The sequence below is a fragment of the Desmodus rotundus genome, chromosome 7, assembly GCF_022682495.2.
Source record: "Desmodus rotundus isolate HL8 chromosome 7, HLdesRot8A.1, whole genome shotgun sequence".
NCBI lineage: Eukaryota > Metazoa > Chordata > Mammalia > Chiroptera > Phyllostomidae > Desmodus > Desmodus rotundus.
The window spans coordinates 90,364,112-90,385,631 of NC_071393.1; the positions used below are offsets into that span (position 1 = coordinate 90,364,112).

Consider the following 21,520-nt stretch of genomic DNA (forward strand, 5'->3'; position numbering starts at 1 on the left):
AGCAGATGAGGAGTAGCTCCGGGGTGTTTCCCCCACAGGCAGCACAGATTCCTGGGTGTGTACGAGGCCCAGGAGAACTTCCTGTTAGAACGGAGATGTTCGTCTTCCACCTGCGCTGTCTGCACATTAGCCGCTCACCACACGTGGGTACTGAGCATTGAAATGTGGATGGCATGAGGAGGAAGTGAAATTCTTACTCATTTAGGTTAATTTAAACGTAAATGGTCACATCTGGGTACTGGCCACCCTACGGAACGGCTCAGTTTTAGAGTGTTCCTCCTGGAGGGGCAGCATTACCAGCTGAGTCCTACAGCCCTCGGGTATGTTTGCTGTTTAAACAATTAAATTTAAAGTGAGGTCAACAAAGTCATTGGTTCTAAAGTAAAAATTCAGTTTATTCATCTGTTTACAACACAGTACACAAGAGGCAAAGTGTTTCACATCATAGATTTAACTTCCAACTCCTTGGAATGTTCATTTCTTTGGCTAAAAGGAGAGACTAGCTGGGAAAGCTGGGCAACGCGTGGGCAACTGGAATAAGGTGGGGCAGGGGCAATGCTAACATCACCCTCACGGGGATGAGCACGGGGGGCTATTAGTCGCAAGCAGATTTTCTAGAATTGTTAGCTGGAAGCATAGGAGCACCACTCCTGGACACTCGAGCTGTCTCGGGCCTCAGTCGTCCCCACCACACAGGTAAAGCAGTGCTTTCTGGTAGTCACCCTTGGTGTCTTGCTACAAAGGGCCAAAGAGAAAAAGGAAATGCGATGTCAAAAAAAAGACCCAAACTTCGCAATAACATACAGGCAGAGCCAGTGCACGCAGAGCCTCTCCTGTATTAACAGGGACAACTCTGCAGGACCTGCCCAGGCACGAAGGCCTGGAAGGCCACTCCCCAGCCACCACCACCACCACCATCATCATCACCATCAGAGAGGGCTCTCAGGGAGTGTGGCGCAGGGAGACTTTCAGTCACGTTACTACTACAAGGGTGGAGCAAATGCGAGGTGCTGGGGATTACCCTGGTAAGTGACTGCTCTGATTACTGTGATTTCCCACACACTCCACCCCTTCCGCTCTGGTCCTCCCCATTTCAGAGAAGAGGGGAACTTTCCTGTCTAGCTCTGCTGTTTTCTAGATGCTTGAGATCAGATGGAGATAAGCTGGTGAGATGAAGACGCAATAACTGGGAGCCTATATGGGACCTAAACTTTAAACCTGGGCCTGATAAACCCAGGCATAGCTAACCCACTGTCAAAGTCACCCTGGGTAACCAGCGACCTGCCTTTGGAAACGCCAGGATCTTTAGAAGGGGGGCTGCAACGCCTGCCTGAACCACACACAGCGGGACCACTGCGAGGGAAGTCACCCCCCCCCCGTAGGGATGCTCTGTCTGCAACACAGAGACTGCACTGCGGGGGTCGGGCGTTCCGAGTCAGTGCTGCCAGGCCTATCACAGGCTTTTCAAGAAAAGGAAATATAATGAAATGTAAAATTTAATTGATCTAAGTCTCTTGAGCTTGTCAGCAGCTCTTACAGGATCATCCTCAGAACACCAATGATCACTGTAGAATAACGGATGTGGGAAATAGAAAAACATTTGCCTGATTCCACAGGATTCCAGGACAATCACAAATGGCACTTTCAAAGTAAATCCCTGGTATCTGATGACTAGCCTCTCCTCCCCAGTGGAGAGGGAAACACCCGCCACCTCTGCGGGGACGCAGGGTGCCGCCGCACAGGGCTCACCTGGATGTAATAGTACAGGGACTTGCCGTACTTCTTCTTGAACTCAGACCTGATCTTCAGCATGTCCACTTCACTGCGGGAGATCATGATTCTCATCAAGACCTTGTCGCGTGTCCCCTTGCCCTGAAAGTCAAGTCGACGTGCCAAGTTACGATCCCCTGACGACGTTAATCACCGTTCCGTGTAAACTAAAAACCGATCTAGTAAGTTTTCGTGCGCAGGGAACTGATCTGGATTCCCGATGCTGCCCACTGAGAGATCACCGCCATAGCAGTGAAACTATACCTGAAGAGCAAACGAGCAGGAAACGCACGAGGATGGCAGCAGCCCACGTGCGCATTCAATGGACGTGTGCTGAGCACCTGGCACAGCAAGGCTCAGTTTAACAGGCGTGCGAGGGTCCACACGTAGCAAACAGTTCCTGGCTCTCGGGGGCTTGCAGAGGCCGCACCCTCATGCCCCCATGTGGCTCTGCGCCGTCGTGCCGAGTATGAGCACTAGGGGCCACTGAGTCTCCTCCCAGAGCCTCAGACCAGAGGCAGCTAGGAAGGGGTCATGTTTTACACAGACCCTGAGGAGAGAAGGGGAGAGGCAGTGTGGGCAAGGGGGTGACCCGGGGGGCAGTGAAAGGGCCTGGAAGCCGGAAAGCACACTTGAGACATGAAGCATGGGACGGGACTGTGGGAAGAGATGCTTCATTTGAGCGAAAGTTGCTGGGCTGGTTTTTGGAGTCAACAGAACCAAGTTCAAATTTGGTTATGTAGCCTCAAGGAAGCTGAAGCTTTCTGAGCTCCAGTCTCCTCGCCTATAAAGAAAACAGTAACACAATAATAAGCCCCAGGTTCTTTGGTAATTACTTAAGGTAAATAAAGTAATTTGCACAATGTCTATTATGTCATGGTTGCTCAATAATAATCTCTCCCTTTCCCGCCTGTCTTCACTGAGGTGAAAGGAAGGAGTCCCTGAGGGGTCTGAGTGGGGGTCGGCACGACTCTCAGCTGGCGTTTCCTCCCCGGGCACACGATTTTCCACCTGTGCACAAACACACGTTCAAGTAGCTGGCAGAGAGAGGATGGACTTGTGGTCTTCTCAGCAGTCAAATGCAACCACAGCTGACCGGTGCACTCTGCACCTGGACTGGGGGCTCCTTCCTCCATCCGCTAGGCAAGGAGACTTAGTTTGGGGACAGAAGAGAAGAAAGGACTAGCACGGAAACATGGACCTCACAGCCAGCTGCCCTTACCTTCATGGAGTCATACAGTCGGTCAGCAAAATACAGGGGCTTGTTCTGGATGCACTGGACTGTGGGGAGAAGAAAAGGGGTCAGTCACCCCTCTGTCCACCAGTGGAGGAGAGGCGCTGCCCTAGGCACAGACCAGACAACCTGATGCAACAGGAATGGGCTGCAGAATGGGCAAGTCTAGGGAAAACCAGGGGGACAGGGGAGCTTCTCCAACAAAGCCCCTTCTCTTGTCTCACTCTTCCACAGCAAATCTCCATTCTACCAATTTAAACCCTTCCTAAATTTATACGGGGAAGGTTATAAAGCCACCCAGATCGTGTGAAGAAGCCACACAACTCCCCACACACTTGAATTAATAGAATGGTCATTTGTTTCTTCTACTCCAGCACAGAAAGCTGAGGTCCACCATGGATGGGGACCTCACGTACGTACCCAGGTTCAGGAAAGCATTTTCCAGGTCTCCCTTGACTTCCTTCTTGATGCTCTCCAACATGTCATAAGGGCTGTAGCTCTTGTACCTTTCAAATACTGAGGAAAAGCAACAAATAATTACCATAACAGGGCCACTAGTCAAAGATGTCCATGACCACTCACACGGTTATGTAACACGATTTAAAAAAAAAAAAAAAAAAGAAGAGAGGACAATTGCAGCATCTGAGGGGCTTAGGGGTTACCATGGTAAACCAGAGCTGACACTGCACCGTTGCCCTGGGACAGCTGTCCCCTGCACTTGTCCTGAATGGCACTGCCCAGGCCATGTTTGAACATCTCCCTCCCTCCCGAGTGGACACATCGCACCCAGCAAAGTCTATCACTTCAACAAATAGAACAAAATTAAATGGTCCTCAGACAAGAAGGGGCAGCAAGCTAAAGCACCAAATCACAGGAACTAGTTAGAGGAAAGAAGGATCCAAACTGAGAGAGGAAGGCAGATGGACCTGCTGACGGAAAAGGGGGTGCGATGTGAAGAGTAAACTTCGCTCTGGCAGACACGACCCCTCCCACATGGACACCCCAGGCTCTGGGATCGCACGGCACCCACCTTTCTGGAGGTGACACACGCTCCGCTCGGTCATGATGCTGATCCACTTGGGAACGTCGGTTCCTTTCCTCTTCACTCCAGCGTCATAGAGATCCTATGAGCACAGCCCGCCAGGAAAGGTCACACAGCAAGGTCATAAAAAACGTCACGTCAAAAAACTAACAACCTACACATTCAAAATGCCACACGAGAAAGGATGATGCACCGCAGCTGTGGGCGAAATGCACTGACTGGGTCACAGGTCTTCACCAAGGGCAGCCCTCCTCAGACACGGACAGGGCGGCCCGAGGCTGGGCTGTTGGTGAGGCCAGTGCTCACACATCTCCTTCTTCCAACACCCACGACAGGACCGAGAGCTTCCGCTCACGTACGGCAGGACGGGCGGACGTTCATTAGCACACCCAGCCCTCCTTCCCTGTTGGCCCTTTAACAGCAAGTAGGCTAGAGGTCGTCTACTGAAGGCAGCTGCAGGGCGGGCACCCACACCCGAGCTTCCGAGGGACTCGGGAAACACGATGGAGCTGAAAAAGGAGCCAGTCCAACCGTATTTCCAGTTTCCAGGAAATCTACAGGCTGTAAGTAATGCTAACCATGGTGGGGAGAAAGCGGGAGAGGCTAATGCTAGGGTGGACACCCATCCGTGACCGTCTGTGATCTGGAAGTTGCAAAGCCCAACTTCTTTATTTTATTTAAAACCCTGTACTACCTGCTAAAAGTGCTGTGGAAATATGTTGAAATTTAAAATGAAAATGAATTTAAATAAATTTTGTTCTGCAGCTCTTAGGAAATGTCTAGAGACAGCTATTGATCCTCCGGGAAAGGTATGCACTTCAGAGCGACGTGAGTCAGATTAACAAACAGCGCTCGGGAAATATGGCACTAGAACCACGAGGGTCCTAAAGAAGGCAGGACCTCTGCCACCCTCCCCGCCTGCCCCGGCCTGCCCCGCCCTGCCCCTGGCTGGGCCTCCACCGTCTTCTTCCACTTTCTCGTATCGTTTACTTCGCTGGCGTTCTCTTGTACCAAAGGCACACCAGTGAGCACAGCTGTATCACACCCTGCGGAAGCTGGTGCTTCGCACACTCAAAGCCTCGAAGAGCCTCCGTAAGTCAGCTGCGGACCCCGTCACTGACAGCAGCAGTGCGAGGCACACCTGGTAATGGATACGGATCCCAGAAAGTGAACACGAAGCCCACGGGCTCTCTAACGTTGCTCCCTCCCAAATGTGGTGGCTACTTCCCCTGCCAGACGGTGGGCTGGACACAGTGACTCACTTCCAGTGAAGAGAGCAGGACATGGTGACAGTGTATGACTCCTGAGATTAGGTCACAAAGCACTTGGCTTCCTCCTTGTTTTCTCCCAGGGATCGCTCCCCGTGGGGAAAGCCAGCTGCCATGTTGTGAGGACACTCCAGCAGCCCCGTGGGGGCCCGTGTGGAGAGACACCAAGGCCTTCTGCCAACCGTCATCTGCGTGGGCCACCCTGGGGCAGACCCTCCTGACCCTGCCAGCCCCTCAGGAGGCTGCAGGCCTGCTCAGCATTTTGTCTACCGCCGTGTGACCGGCCCTGAGCCACAACCAGCCAGCTAAGCCACCCCCAATTCCTGACTCAGAAACTGAGTGATGGTAAAAGTTCTGCGCCACTATCTCTGGAGGTGATCTGTCACACGGGATAGATCGTTACTATACAAACTATCCAGAAACTTATCACAAACCAGAAACTCGCACCAAAAAACCCTGGTGCTTACCCGGGCATCCTGGTCAATCAGTTCATAATCAATGACAGAGCCATCCTCTGCTCTCCTACCCTACAGAAGGAAAAAAAAATAAGAACATCAAATATATTCCTTTGCACATTTTCAATGTTTTCTCTCAAATTCTTGTAAGCCATTACTTATTTACTCACTTAACAAATACCCACTTAACATTGTTTCTTCCCTTTTCAAGTCTAGACAAGACCAAGGAGGGGTAACAGAGCTGAGGCAGTGAAGGCGGGGCTGTGCCTCACATCCTCCCCTCTGCATGGTACCCAGTCCTGGGCTAAGCCACGGTCAGCACGAGTCAGCACGGTCTGCAGACAGGGGAACCATCAGTCAGATGGGGCTGGCGCCAGGCAGGGGGAGAAAGCCGCTCAGCAGGAGGAGCAGCACAGGGGAGGCCAAGTACCTTCCAGCCCAGGTGAGTGAGTGATACCCAGCTGGAGCAGGTGAGGGAACCCCGGGAAGATCAAGTTAGGGAGAACCAGGGTACAGAGGACTTTTTAAGAAAGCAGAAAGTTGGATTTCATGCAGCAGGAATGGGTTTTGACAGGGGACTAAAAGGGTGCAAATGGACTGCAAAACGATCAGTGGATGGTGGCGCACAGGGCAGGAGGAAGGGAGGACAGCAGGGCGGCAGCGCGGAGCTGCTCTGCTGATGGAGATGTGAGGGGCAGGACGCAGTGTGCCAAGCCGTCGTCTGTCATCAGGGTCCCTGGAGAAAATAACTTCTCTTCCCTCCCCTGACACATAGGCATCAAACTGCACACTGGTCAGAACCCGGATTCAGAAGAGAAAGGCCTTTCCTTCCCATTAATGTGTTCACGTTAGCAAACAAAGCCCTCCCCACCCCCTCTCCAGGCCAAAGGCTGCACAGGCAAATCTCCTAGAAGAGAGAACAGGAGAAAGAAACAAGGGGGTCACTCCCACTGGGTCCCCGGTGACCACAGACAGAGGCAAAGTGACCTTCCTGAAGTCCCATGGGAAGGGCTGGCATGGAAATGCAGGCCAGGACCAGAGAGCCGCTGTCACTCCTCCAGCCCCCAGAGTCCACCCGACCGTGCAGTTCTGCTGGGGAAGAAACCCTATTACACAAAAGTGACAACAATCCACAGTGACAGTGTAGACCCGCCGTCGAAAATGCAGGCACAGAGGACTGAGTGAATTCACTCCCAAGTATAAAAGGCGGGATGTGACTTGCCTTGTAGGAAGTAAGGACCAAGAAAGAAACCGGAAACCAACCTTGGCGAGGGCAACCATCAGCTTGCGGAAGTCACCAGATGTGTCGGAAATAATGTCCTTCTCCAGGTCAGTCTTGTACACTTGGAAAACAGCACATAGGGGTTACTTCCTGCCTGTGCAGCCAGCCACCCACGCACTCCAATTACCCCCTGCCCACGGAGCCTCTGAAAAGCAGAGATGGCTCTGGCAGCACAGATGTACCTGCCCAAATGCAAGGGGATTTCCTAGGATGAACTGTACCTTCATTAAACCAGAGCCAGGGCAGACAGAGACAGACAGAGCTGGGTCCGGTCAGGGGTACTCAAGCTCACCTATAATCAGTGATCTCTTCTGTGGCTAAGATGTTGGTTCCCAACCTCCTGGACTATGAACCCTCATTCTGAACACCAAAACATTTGAAAGGCTGCACACACACACACACAATTGTGCTTTATTAGCCAGCGACTGAGAAAATGCACAATGGCAACGAATTTCCATTGTATTATTCAAAATAGCATCTGTACTGAAACATAGTAACACACACACACACATATGCTGCATTCTGCCCACAGCCTCCTATACTGCTTGGTGCACATAGGTCCACGAGCTTCTTGCCATAATCATCCAGTCCAGAGTCGGGAACCTCTTGAGCAGAGACTGGAGGGCACCCAATAAATGAAACCCATGTATACTTTCTACGTCTCCCATCAGATCTTTTAAATGCATTTTGATTTCTCTCCTGTCTTTCCTTTTGTAGACATTCTAACAGAACGGAATAATCAAAACCCAGGCCATTAGGAGGTGGAGGAGAGGTACCCGGACCATGGCAAACCCCTGCACAGAGGGCAGGCATTTCTGCCTATGTAATCAGGCCTCCTATCCTGGTAGCTATGAAGGGGGCTAGAGAAACTGGGCAGAGAGGATGGATCACAGAACTAGGGTCACTCACTTTCCTTGTAGACTCTGTTAATTTCCTGCAGCTCCTGGTTGGTCCTTGAGCAGATGATCTCAATGAGCGAGTCCTCGTCAGTCCCCAGCCCCTGTGAACCAGGTACCACAAACTTTAGCAGCGCAGTCCTCCTGGCCATTTCCCTACTTCTCTGGTCTCGGTCCGGTAAATGGCTGACACTGACTGGGTCTGTGGGCACGCTCCCTTCTACACTCCTGCTGAGGGATCTGCACTGTATTCCTCAGCACAAGCTAATGTTATTTTCTATTCCTTTAAAAAATGCTTTACCAGAATACAAGGCAGTGTAAGTGACATATTTGAGCTCAAATATGGGTGTGTGTGCATGTGTGCACGTATGGTATATGGGGAGAGACACCAAAAATATTAAAAGTGGTTGCCTTTTAATGATGGGCTTATAAAATGAATAACTTCTTATTCCCATTTTTCTTTATATATATTTCAATTTCTATAATCACTCACTATTTTAACAGGTGGAAAAAAACCTTTTAAAAAAGATTCTATTTACTTATTTTTAGAGAAAGGGGAAGGAAGGGAGAAAGAGGGAGAGAAACATCAATGTGTGGTTGCCTCTCACAAGCCCCCTCCTGGGGACCTGGCCCACAACCCAGGCATGTGCCCTGACTGGGAATTGAACTGGCCACCCTTTGGGTCACAGGCCAGCACTCAATCCACTGAGCCACACCAGCCAGGGTGGAAGTGATGTTTTTTATTCAACAATTCTGCTCAATAATTGAAAATAAAAGAATAGCCATGGCTGGGTAGCTCAGGTGTTAGAGCGCCATCCCGATACACCAAGGCTGGGTTTCAATCCCCAGTCAAGAGCACATACAAGAATCAACCAAGGCATGTGCCCTGACTGGGAATCAAACCCATGACCCTTTGGTTCACAGACCGGGCTGCGGGCCAGGTCCCCAGTGGGGGCCACGTGAGAAGCAACCTCACATTGATGTTTCTCTCCCTCTCTTTCTCCCTCCCTTCCCTTCTGTCTAAAAATAAATAAAATCTTAAAAAAAAAAAAAATCAACCAATGAGTGCATAAGTAAGTGAAACAACAAATTGATGTCTTGTCTGTCTCCCTTTCTCTCTCTCTAAATTCAATAAATAAAAATTTTAAAAATACAAACTGATAAAATAAAGGAATATAGAGATTTTATGTTGTCATTTGCAGCCAACATTATTAGATTAGAATTAAGGTTGTGTGTATTGTTTTTTTGTTTTTTGGGTTTTTTTTTTTAACAAGAATAGGTATAGATAAGATGATATTTTTAGCTTCACCTCTTTGAAATGTAAAATTGGGTTGATGTTAAAAATTTCATTCTTGTATTTCCATTTCTGCTTGATTACTATGCACTCTCCAGGCATTTTAGGGTAGCAAAGGGAAATAACGAAGTGCCAAATAAACCTAGACACCAACACTTTATTAAGGAATAAGAATTTGATGGGTGATGTATTCAAATTTAATATATACACTTTTGAGTGTGCCAGATATCTTGAAAGGACTCCCTGAAACACGTATTTCAAAGCTGGCTTCATGATCAAAGTCAAGATTTAATAATGAGGATTCTCTAATACTTGTTTTTTGAATATGGAAATATCACTTTGAACTAAGTAGAATTACAACTGTTTAAAATGTAGATCAATTATAAGGTGTTAATACAATAAGAAACTTACTGATACACATGAAAAGTATGTCAGCTATTAATTAAACTTATTAGAGTTTATATGCTCCTGAAAAGGGGTTTGTGTAATATAAACTAAGCCTCAGGTTAATGATTAATTTTGAATTTTATTCTTAATATAATCTATGAGCCAATGCTCTTCCTACAGAGCTTTTAATCATAGAGGTTCTGGCAAAGCCAAAACTTCTTTTCTTAGCAAAAGGTCTACAAAGCATTCTCTACAAACGTTATAGAATGATTTCCAAGCATCTTAAATATTTTAGACGGCAGTTTTTTCACCTAAAAATAACTCATGCAATGGAAGAGATGCTACATCCTGACACTGTAGAAATGTAAAGCAGGTGGGCAATATAAGATCTCCCTTCTTCCATCACTGATGTACCACTGCTAAGATCTGAAAATTCTCCTAGCGTTTTTTAATCTCTGTATTCAAAGGTGACCTTGGCGATTTCTACCACTTGGCCCAAGCTCTCCACAGATTATCCACAATTCCTCTCACAAGGGGACCGCTGTGACATATGGCAGATACTGCCACTGGTATTGCCAGAAGTCAAAACAAACAAGAAAAGAGTTTTTAAAGCCTAGGTCAGTTAATGTCACTTCAAGCTGTATAGGTTTCGGAAGGGTACTCAGCTGTGACAGCTAATGGAAGAGCTGGCGCAAGGGCAAAGGTATAGAAGTCAAAGCACCTTTCATGGGACCCAATTACACAGATTCCAGCGGTGACTGACATCTCAAACAGGGCCGTTTCAAGTCTCTCAGCCTGGTAATAGATACTAGCAAAACCACAACTAAATGAATACTTGATGAAAATAAGATAAACTGATCCGAAGTGACGATGGTCAGGAGAAACCTGGGAGAGGCCAGCTCATCTGCGGCTCCAAAGGCCCCACAACTGGGTTCTCAGGAGTGCTCTTTTTATCAAGCAGGATCATAAAGTGTGGCTGACATTTTATCCTCCTTAATAATGCCTTCCTGCAATACTATCGCCCACTTAGGAAACTCAGGGCAAGTCTGCTCAAATAACCTAGAGAAGTGAGGGAAGAAAGAGTTCACAACAAATCTTTCCGCAGCCTTGAGCGATCTATCAAGTCCCGGGCGCTGGAAACGCCCGCTGCATGAAGCTGCCTCACTCTCGGGGTGCTCTCGGGGGAAAGGGATGAGAACTGAACGGCGACATTCGCTCTGGTGACAGGCTCGGTCGCTTCATAATTCAGGAACAGTGGCATCACAGAAAGCGCCTCTCGGACTTGGAATAAAAAATCAGAACTGCAGCCGTCTCCCTAAGGCGGAGGCTTTCCCCAGGTTTACCGGCAGAGGGCAGTATCCGATTGCTCAGTGACGCAGTCACACACTGCAAAGGGTCTGGCGCTGCTGTGCTGTCACACGCACTTACGTTTGTGCATCTGTTGCAATTATATAATACGTGACGTTGTAGGTGCGCACAACATTCAGAGGGTTTCCAAACTGGAATTTTGACGATCTAATTTAAACCAAAAGTGCAGGTTCGAAATAACTTTGAAAAGAAAAACAAAACATAATGCGCTACCATACTTTAAACAAAACAGACACCATTCACAATCTGAAATCACTCTTTATATGCACTGGGCTGTTCTGATTTTGCCCAAATTTGAATGAAACAATGGGACTGACAAGGAGGTCGGGAAAAGAAACACCCAAGAGCATGGGCAGAATTTGCAAGCCTCACTTAACAGAACCTCTGAGTTTTACTTTTGCCTTAATATCAAAACAAATCTTTTTAAGGAGGAAGTGTAATCAAGGAAGTAGTTTCTCCAAATGGTGTTTCAATTGCCCAGGTGCCAAGCAGTAGCAGCTGGTAACCGACTTCTCAGCATCATGAAATTTCTTTACAGTCTTTAAAAAAAAGTAATTGAAATATTTTTGGTACAAATCCTGAGACTTTTAGCTGCAGTTCATTCCAAATAAGATGGTTCCAAATGAGAATTCAACAAAACCGAAAATCACCTAATTACACTCAAAACGCTGTAATTCACAAATATTAACGGCAGATTCGACAGATTCGACGCGTTTACCTTCATGGAGGCCTTCAGCTCGGAAGCATCATACTGAGCAGGTGTTTTCAATAGGCCCAGAATCACCGTCTCCAGGTGGCCGGACAAGGCTGACTTCAGTGCTGACGGAAGTTCCTTCAGAAAAAACAAGAACACAGAAAACTTGGTTGGTAACCAATACTCACTTCAACACTGGTGAGCAAAACAAAAGGAAGAGTGATGTGTTTGTGAAGCAGATTGCGATTCCTTGACTATTCAGGGGTCTTGGATCAAACTGGCCCTCCACTGCAGGCCCTTCAACAGACACAGGTGGCAGGAACCGAAAGATCAGAATTTGCTCTGACAAGAACCCCTTAAAAGAGGAGCTGATGTTGCCTTCTCCCCCAAGTCATTAAAAGGAAATCAGAGCAGTCTGCAATTCCTCAGAAAGCAATGAGTGTGAGGGCATTTTCTGAAACACTTGCATGTGGCAAGAGCCAGTGAGAGATGGGGCACTTTCTGGGGTCAAGGACCCTGCTAAGAGGGAGCCAGTTTGGGGGGGGGCAGGCTCTAGGGAAGCAGAGGTCTTTTCACCTGCTCATATCCTCCTGTAAAAGGTGTGTGTACAGCTGTGCCAAGGGTGGCTCCCCAAAAAGTCTCTGAAAGGAACCAGAGGCCCCAGTATGCCTGGAAGTGGCTCATGAAGCTTTCCCACTCAAAACACTTCATCCAGGACCAAGAAAATATCTCCTTGTCCACATCAAATTGGGACAAGGTTGACGGTGATGCTGGCGGGGCTAAAACACCCCAATTTCCCCATCAACTTCTCCGTGGTATATTATTTCTTAAGGGTTGCACTGTCACATTAACACAGATTTTATATCAGGGAGGTCTGAGCTGGCACCCATGGAGGTAAACAGATACCCCAAAATTCCATGCAGCTTCCTCGGGGATTACACGGCCTACAGATAGTGGATGGGGGTTGATGCCGGCATCGTGCTGCGGTAATTACTCTCTTCTCTTTCCACTTTTCCCCTCCTCTTCTCTCCCTCCTGCTCTCCAGCAGCCCCACAGCATCTGTTGACACAATGTTCAGCCCCTACAGGTACTTGCAGGCGTGGAGAGGTGACGTGCCACCTACTTCAGAAAGAATCTTCTCAAATCATTCGCAGAGGTTGAGAGCTTAGAGGGATCTTAGAAATCACTGGCCCACCCCTTTCACTGCCGACTTTCTCCTGCTTCCCGCTGGCCCAGTTACATGTAGCTCGTAGGAGGGCACTTTAAAAGCAACACCTTCCAAATATAGTACCGATTTTCCCATTTGGAACTTTGAGGTTAGGTAATTCCAAACTCCGCCTACTCTTGACACTCCCCTCTACCCATGCTCCGTTCAACCCTCAAATAGCATTTGTGTACCTACCGACTTCTTCCACTTCTATTATAAATACCTTATGGGCGTTCAACTTCCTGCTTCTCACAACACCTAGCACAAGGCTTCGCACTCAACAGAAACTCCAGAAATGTTTGATAAATAAAACACAGTCTTTCCTTACATGGAGAAACCTGGCATCTGGCATCTGCTTGAACATGAAAGCGATATAAAAATCAACCCTCTCTCCCAGCTCCTATCCACTTCTACTAGCTCTGCCCATGCTGTTCAAGTTCATCACCTTGGCAGCCTTGGGCCATATCCCTAACGTGATCTGCACGATGGGCTTTCTCCTTTCTTATGCAAACAACTCATTCAAAACAGTAAGGTCTGTATCCAGGACTTCTTCAGAAATTATCTCCAATCGTATCTTTCTGTAAAAGACGACGATTTTCCTTAGCCCAAGGCTGAGACCACTCAGGACAGCGAGTTGTCCCCAGCACACAGCACAGCCTGTGAGGTCACTGAGCTCCATTATGATTCTGGTAATACCTTCCCTCCAACAGGGTACACAACAGCTTTGCCTTCCATCCAATTTGAAATCAAGATCCAGGCTTCTATATTCCCTTGTATGCTTCTGTGTACATACCCAAGTGCGTTCCCAGACCCACCCTGTTAGTGCCTGCTGAGGAGCAATTACAGGCACAAGGCCCAAAGAGGTAGGCCTTCTGCGCCAACGGAACGCACTTCTACCAGCTCACAGATCCCATCAGGGAAGTGGAGAAATAATACACTCCCTTTTGTGCCTCACTACAGATCACTGTAAGTCTAGTTGGAAGAAGAATTTTAATGCACACGACATGAAAGAAGCCAGATGCCTTCCTATTTGTGTCCTTTCCAACTGTTTTAGGAGGTGAGGGAGGGAGCCGTAACAGGGCTTGACCTGCAACTCCCAGAACCCCGGTGGTCATGTCAACCCCAAGAGCAGAAATGTTCTCCAGAACGCTTCCAGTTCACCTCCACGGGGGCTACAAGTGAAAGCCGTAAGTCAAACGGGACCTGCAGGAAGCCACATTTACTGCACCATCCAAGAATAAATCTAAAGCTTTTAATAGCAAGTAGTTAAAAATAAAGCAGCCCGTTCTTAAAAATAAAATTTCCTAACACTGCAACAAAATAAAGGATGAATAAGCCTGGGGCTGTCCTTTAACCACTAGTGGACAAGTGAGAGCACAGGCGCACAAAGACCCTTTGAAGAGTGGGGACATGGCATGTCGAAGATAGCCTGGTAGACCAAACAAACTATTCAGTCCGTTCATTGCAAAGCTCTTAGAATTCAAGTGTTGCTGGGTTTTTTTGTTTTTGTTCTTTTTTTAAGAATGAGAGGAGCATGTCAGGATCAATATTGGCTAGAGCCAAGTGTCCTAGGATTAAATTAGAAACATCTTATCAAGAGCCAGCAGAAGTCACAAAGATGAAATGAGCTGCTGCTACTTGCAAACAAACCGCATGCCCGGCGCCAAGTAAGCCTTCAATAAATGGTACCTGCTGTCGTCACAGCCTCCGGCTCTCTGACTCCACTCCCAGGACCGCTCCTCCACGCGCTGGGGGCTGGAGGAGCGCGTGGTGTTTGTGTGAGGGCTCCATGCACTGCAGGGGCCACGTGTGTGGGAGCCGTGGCTCTCACAAGGTTGTAAGAGGAAACCTTGGACCCCCAAGGGTTCCAGAAGGTTCTTGCTGGTACAACCCAGAAGGCGTGAAATGAAAAAGCAACGGCTGAAGAAGTGAAACTCAACAAGGAGTGCCCTCCGTCCCCCAGACTGCCTGTACCTTTTTGGTCCTTCTCTGGTAGGCGAAGGCGATATCCTGTCTCTGCTCATTGCTGCGGTTGGTCAGAATGTTGACGATGGTGACCTCATCCACGCCTGTGGGAATGCAAGTGGCGAAGGGTTAGCCGTGTTCTCTGGTTCTTTGGGCTTATACAGAAGGTTTGAAACAGTTTTACAAATAAAAATGTATATATTGTTTTCCAAATAAAAGCACCAGGACATCAAAATTGGGTCTCTCTCTGTCAGCGCCCTTCACCCCAATGTGTATGGCCGCTTTCCTTTGCTTCCTGACCACTTCACACCTCAAGCCTAACTGGACCTTTTAAATATTTGTATTTAAAGAAACTATTTTATTCATAAATAGGTTTCTGGATTCAACAGTAGGAGGTGCGTTTGTAGGGCTCTGGCAGTCGGATGGAACAACGAAGATTTAGAAGGGTTTTAAAGGAAGGTCCCCAAATTGCTATTTAACTGGAGATTTAATAGACAGTAACTGTGGACTGAGTTCATAGAGACAATTATTTATATTTATCGCAGGAGTATGACTATGTAAGTAGCTAGGTATAATTTCTATAATTATAGAAACTGTCATGACAAATGAGTCATATTTAATATGGCAGTTGTATTTTAATAGCATAATTGATTAATACAATCATACTTATTGAAGACTAAATTGTTTTATAAGGAAAACAAACGTTCCACTGCTTTTAATCTTCAATAGGCAATTTTAATAATCAATTTTATAACTTTATTAAAAAGAGTGTTTTAATCTAAATTAAATCTAAATTGGGAGTTTTGAAGTGCCACCAAAATATTTTAGCACCTATTTTAATTGGAACATGTGTATTTACAAAGATAAGCAATGCCTTCTGGTATCTGAAAGTTTCCAATTTTATGTCAGAAATACTCCTAGCCTGCCATTTACCGTAAGAAAGCACGATTGGGGAATTCAGAAAGCAAAGCATCTGTCTCTTGACTGAATATGAATTTTGTTTAATAACGAGTCTTTGCCATAAGTGGACAGTAATTCTAGGCCCACAAGGTCACATGCAAAGGGCCAACAGCATGGCCTAAAGGTAGCCAGGCGTCCCAGAGCGACAGAAAGGCCGGGACTGCGACGCTCCGAGCCAGAGGCAGTGAGCAGGCGGACAGAGAAGGTGTCCTCAGCTCCCAAGCATGTTAAAAAGATCAAAAAGCTGAAAGTCAGAATTTCTGGGTATAAAAATAAAAGTGTGTTCATGCCAGTATGTGAGTCGGTTACGTGAACTGCAGCGTCTGTTACCTTAGCTCTGATTTTCAGAGGAGCCGGTGTCAACATAGAAGTCCAACTGCTCCATAAGGCATGCTTATTTCAGCATTTTGTATAATACCAGAAATAATGGGAAGAAAAAGCCCTACGTCCGTTAAGAGACTGATTAAATAAATGTTCTCGTTTATATACTGGGATATTACAGTCAACTAAAATGGTGGAATGAAGTATCAACTGACACGGGAAAATGTTCTCACAATATACTGTTAAGTAAAAAAAAATACAATACTGTTAAATAAAAAAATAACACAGGTTGCAAAGCAGTATACCAAGTACAACCCAATTTTATAAAATACATATGCACGTATAAGAAAATATCTAAAAGCCTTTACACCAAAGTTTTAATAATGATCATCTGAGTGATGGAATTATTGGTAATTTCAGGTTTTCTTTCTTTTGATTATATGCTTTCAAAGTTCCATAATGAGCATAAAAGGGTTTTTTAAATGCACTGTGAGTGACACACAATCAATGATCTAGAATCAACTAGGGACTTCACCTCAACAAATTCTTGGCATGGTTCTAAATATTTTAGTAAATAAAATACAATACGCCTAATAATTAGGAGCTAGAGCTATATAATTCTCTTTGGTTTCCAAAACATCCTAACAACAACTATATCATTTAATCACACCGTGGAGATAGTTATTTCTCTTCCCAGTTCACAGATGAAGACACTGAACTCAGAGGCTGAGGCCCCACCTTGCAGATGTCACAGCCATAAGCATCTGCCTTCCTTGGATTTCAGCTTCCAAGTCTACAGAAGGGGCTTGAGCAACAGTCTCCAGTTCTACTTCCACAAAACACTGACAGAACCGAGCTTTACCGCATTTAGTTTCAATAGGTACGGGCAGGATAGATTTATGCAGATTCGTGAAAGTTAGAGGCTACCTTAGCGGACATGTGTCTGGGCACGTGCACCTGCACGCACACCTACCCCCGCACAGGTGTGCTCCCTGGCATGTGCGCTCTCCCGGGCTCTGTTTTACGGCTCTGACTTTATACTAGGAAAACCACTGGGGCCCTGGCCGGGTAGCTCAGTTGGTTCGAGCATGGTCCTGATACACCAAGATTGAGGGTTCAATCTCCAGTCAGGGCACAGACAAGAATCAACCAATGACTGCATAAGTAGAACAAATAAGTGGTTCTCTCTCTCTCTCTCAAATCAGTTAAGTTAAAAAAAAGGAAAGAAAGAAATACCCACTTGTTTATATACACTTGTTTTTGGCTTTATAATTAACTTTTTTACCCAAGTTTGAAAATGCTAGAGAACAACAAAATACAATTATATCCTCTAACCTCAATCCTAATATTTCCTGAAATCACTTTTGGGGCTGCTGACCTGAATGCACACCAAGAACACTGAACCATAAAAACACTATTCTCCCTTGGGGACAAATGCAAAGCTGTATTTGTGTCATATGTGGTTCCGGGCCCCCCTGAATTAGAGCCACATGAAGCACTTACTAAAAAACACAGTCCCCTGGGTCCCATCTGCGGTCTATCAATTAAAGGCCCTCTAGGAGTTTGGACCCAGGAAGCAGCATTTCAGCCACCTCCCTGGTGATTATTTAAGAGCCACCAAGAGTCACCAGCAGAGATGGCTAAGCATGGGCAAGGAATGGAAAGCTCTTTAGAAATCTCCCCACGTACAAGACTCTCAAGTACACTTCTACCACCTGCATGTGTCAGGTGCAGGGTCGCCTACACTTTCAGGGAGAGAAATGTTTACCCTTGTCCCCAGACCCCAGGCAGGAAATAACGCCTGCAAAGAGCTGCCTGCACAAGCTATGGTGCAGTCGTCCTCTTAGTCAACGCAACTGCCTTCTGCTTCTCTGTTCATAGCGCCTACGCGTCCAGCCCACTGAGTCGCAATTCAATCCAATTATTGGAAATCCTCATAAAGAGCCCGGGTAGTTAACCTGAATCTCACCAGGAAGGCAGCAACTGCTCTAGTCGGAAGGCATCTAAATGTGTTTTACCTAAATTATTTACCAACCGAACAGCCTGCTGAGATGCAGCCTCCAACATGCTGGGGTATCTTACGAGTGAACAATCTGATGCTTTACAAAAATGCTAATGCCAGCAACGACAAGGAAATTAAACGGGGGTTATTTCTTCAAGTGGAAGCCCACTCTGCCTTCTGAGAACCTCACCTACATCAGTGGTCTCTCCCACACCATTGTCCGCAAGCTTCAAATTGAACCGGAAAGATGAAAAAATCCTGGAGCCCAGGGTCAACTGCCTCGTCAAAGCCACTTAAGGCATCTCCTAAGTCATAACACCAGAACACACACATCGGCCTGCGGGATGTATCCACCTTATCTTCAGAGCACTGCTGCTTCCTCTTGAGCTGCTACCGTAATTGGTGAGACAGTGTGGAAAACAGCCCAGCACAGGTGGAGCTGCCAGGGTCATCCGGTGACTCATCATTTCTGCCCAGGATGTAGCTGAAGGATGAGGACTGAACACTCAGCTCCCTCCGTCAGCACAACTGTCGCCAACAGTGGGCAGTGAGTGCGGGCCACTAGGGACGCTTTAACAGACATAACAAGGGCACAGATGCCCAGGAGATGAGGCTCTGCCCCTCTGCACTTGTACTTTCCAATGGCTCACGTTGTTCCCGTGTAACAGGGAAGTGTTTGCTGGGTCAAAGGAATAGGGAAAAACAACCAGCCTGAGTGGTGCTTTGCCATCCAGTGCACTTGTGTTTGATGTGGAAGGTCACAAAGTAATCTAAGCAAATGCTCACACTGGGAGGCAGTGATACAGGGAGTGTGTGTGTGTGGGGGGAGGGGTACGGTGTCCCACAGAATGTGGGTGAGAACACAGAAATTCCGTGGTCCACGCAGATTTTTTTTTTTTTAAGATTAAAAAAATTTATTTTTGTCCTGGCTGGGTGCTTAGTTGGTTAGAATATTGTCCCAACATGCCAAGGTTCTGGGTTCGAGCCCCCATCAAGGCACATACAAGCAACCAATGAATGCACAAATGAGTGGAATAATAAATCTCTCTCTCTCTCAAAAACAATAAATAAATTTTTTTTTAATTATTTTCAAACTAGTAGAGGTTAAGATTTTCGAGACTGGTGAGGACCTAAGACAAATTTATTCGGCCCCTCATGGGAAAGAGCACCGTAAGGTTTGTAAGCTTTTACTCCCTACGTGAAAATGGTGGGCTAACCCCACCGGCTAAGTACGAACTGTTTCCCACACTGGGCTGGGACCCCTGAAAGGTCAGGCACTGTTCTAAATGGCAGGGAACCTGCAGCAACAGCTCTGCCCAGTGATGCCACAGGGAGGCGCTGCTGACGGCAGGGCTCGAGCACAGAGGTCTGGGGCCGTGGGTTCCTTAAACCACCCGCTGTATTTGTAAAATGCAAAGAACGCTTGCAGTCTAAAATAATGGTTGGATCCCAAACCACAACATCAGCCTCCTGGAGTTTCCTCCTCCTCCGCTCTGTGGGTGGAAACCCCAAGTCAGCTCCGCATCTGGCACTCCATGGAAAATGTCTTTATTGTCCACGGGCAAGGAACCAGGAGGCCAATCTGAACAGGATGCTGACTCACATCTGCCAAGACACACGGGCTGCACACAGAAAATGGTTTTCATTTTGTTCGATGAAGGACACAGGAGGCTGTCGGGCGGTGCTGACTGATTAGAAACTACAAACTGCCCAGATCCTCTCATTATCTCAATCCTGGGAAAAACCCATGATTCGGCTTAGATTACCAGGCATGTCAGTACTGAACCTCCGAAGAAATCACCTGTACAGCAAGGTCCAAGGCAGGCCCCTGAGGGGAGGTGGCCATATTTGCAGAGGTGTGGACCTGTTTTATTTATTATAATATCAAGCCAGCCAGTCAGTAAGTACCTACTAGGTGCCAGGCATTTTGCCAGGTGCTTTACACCATTCTATCACGTAATTCTACTACGTCCAGGCGAGGTGGGTGTTACTGTCAACCCCGTTTTACCAATGAGGAAAGCAATGCTCACAGAAAGCAGGGACTTGCGGCCCTGGCCACATAGTTTAGTAAGTCAGAGTGTCACTTGGACATGCCAAGGTGGCCGGTTCCATTTCCGGTCAGGACTCAGCACACATACAAGAATCAACCAATGAATTCCTAAATAAGTGGAATGACAAGTTGATCTCTCTCTCTCCAAAATCAATAAATAAAAATAAATAAAGCCCTAGCTGGTATGGCTCAGCGGGCTGGGTGCTGGCCTGTGAACCGAAACATTGCCGGTTTGATTCCCCGTCAGGGCACATGACTGGGTTGTGGGCCAGGTCCCCAGTTGGAGGCCTGTGAGGGGCAACCAATCAATGTTTCTCTCCCTCTCTTTCTCCCTTCCTTCTCTTCTCTCTAAAAAATAAATAAAATCTTTATAAGTAAATAAAAATTGTTTTTATAAAAGGCAGGGACTCATAAGCAGAGCTGAGATTCAAACCAGGATTAAAGGGTCAGGCTCACTGAATTCGGCTATCCTGCCTCCTGCTGCAGGGTATTATCCAAAACTCGAAAATACGGCAAGAGAAAGACTGCATGTCCCCCCAGAGTGCCTAGGAGGCCCGTCCAAGACTCTGTGCAGCTGCGTGCTCCACGCGACTCGCTGCTATGTGCTGTCGACTAGGGTACAGGCTCTCTGAAGGAACATGTTCACTTGGAGGTTGAGGTCCCCTGGCAAGAGAGCTCCATACGGCCTCAGTGCCCTGTAGGAAATTAACAGTCTCGTGTCCAGGCCAGTAAGCTCATCCCAACATTCTTTATTCAACACCTATAAACACCCAGTCTCTCAATCACCCTTTGAGCCAGTCTTATTTAAGCTAGTTAAATGCGTCAATCCTGTATTTATGAGTCATGTTTGTACCTTTTACAAATTATACTTTTTCATACCACACTCCTCCCACAACCAGTCCCTAAAACAGATTTGGGACAGTAATGTGTTTATATGTCTACAGAATGGAACTTGTTTAGTACGTACAAACACATTTAATAATCAATAGATAATCAAGTAGATGTTACTGAATTTACTCCCCAAATAACAATGCGTGGCCAGCAAAGAGAACACCCATCCGGGATTTTCTCAACAGAAAGAGCTAGAAGACTCTCTTCTGGAGACAGCCACTAAGAACTCAGTGGGAAAGGGGCAGTCCCTGCCAGCAAGTCATCTGTCTACCAGGAGTGATTTTAGGGACACAGACACACACACACAGACACTGATGTCCAAGAGTCTCCTCGCCACCACCAGCCATGGTACTGCCTGGCTGGAATTCCTGCTCTCAAAGTCACCTCTGTGGACCACTCAGCGGAAGTGAGTTTGTCTCCAGGGTTTCACCAGG

General features: G+C 47.0%; 1 protein-coding gene across 5 annotated transcripts in view; it reads right to left on the bottom strand.

Annotated features, from left to right (window-relative positions):
• Positions 1 to 374: 374 nt before the first annotated feature.
• The window catches only part of ANXA2 (annexin A2), a 42,664-nt gene continuing 21,518 nt past the window's right edge, over positions 375 to 21,520 (bottom strand). For all 5 annotated transcript variants that reach the window (XM_045201336.2, XM_024568515.4, XM_053927895.2 and 2 more), the window contains exons 4-13: positions 14,872 to 14,966; positions 11,715 to 11,828; positions 7,961 to 8,051; positions 7,033 to 7,112; positions 5,782 to 5,841; positions 4,035 to 4,128; positions 3,425 to 3,520; positions 2,993 to 3,051; positions 1,750 to 1,872; positions 375 to 735 (exon numbers count right to left, since the gene is read on the bottom strand). In XM_045201336.2, coding sequence (XP_045057271.2) covers positions 676 to 735; positions 1,750 to 1,872; positions 2,993 to 3,051; positions 3,425 to 3,520; positions 4,035 to 4,128; positions 5,782 to 5,841; positions 7,033 to 7,112; positions 7,961 to 8,051; positions 11,715 to 11,828; positions 14,872 to 14,966 — 872 coding nt within the window. In that variant the 3' untranslated portion in view covers positions 375 to 675. The remainder of the gene's footprint in view (positions 736 to 1,749; positions 1,873 to 2,992; positions 3,052 to 3,424; positions 3,521 to 4,034; positions 4,129 to 5,781; positions 5,842 to 7,032; positions 7,113 to 7,960; positions 8,052 to 11,714; positions 11,829 to 14,871; positions 14,967 to 21,520) is intronic.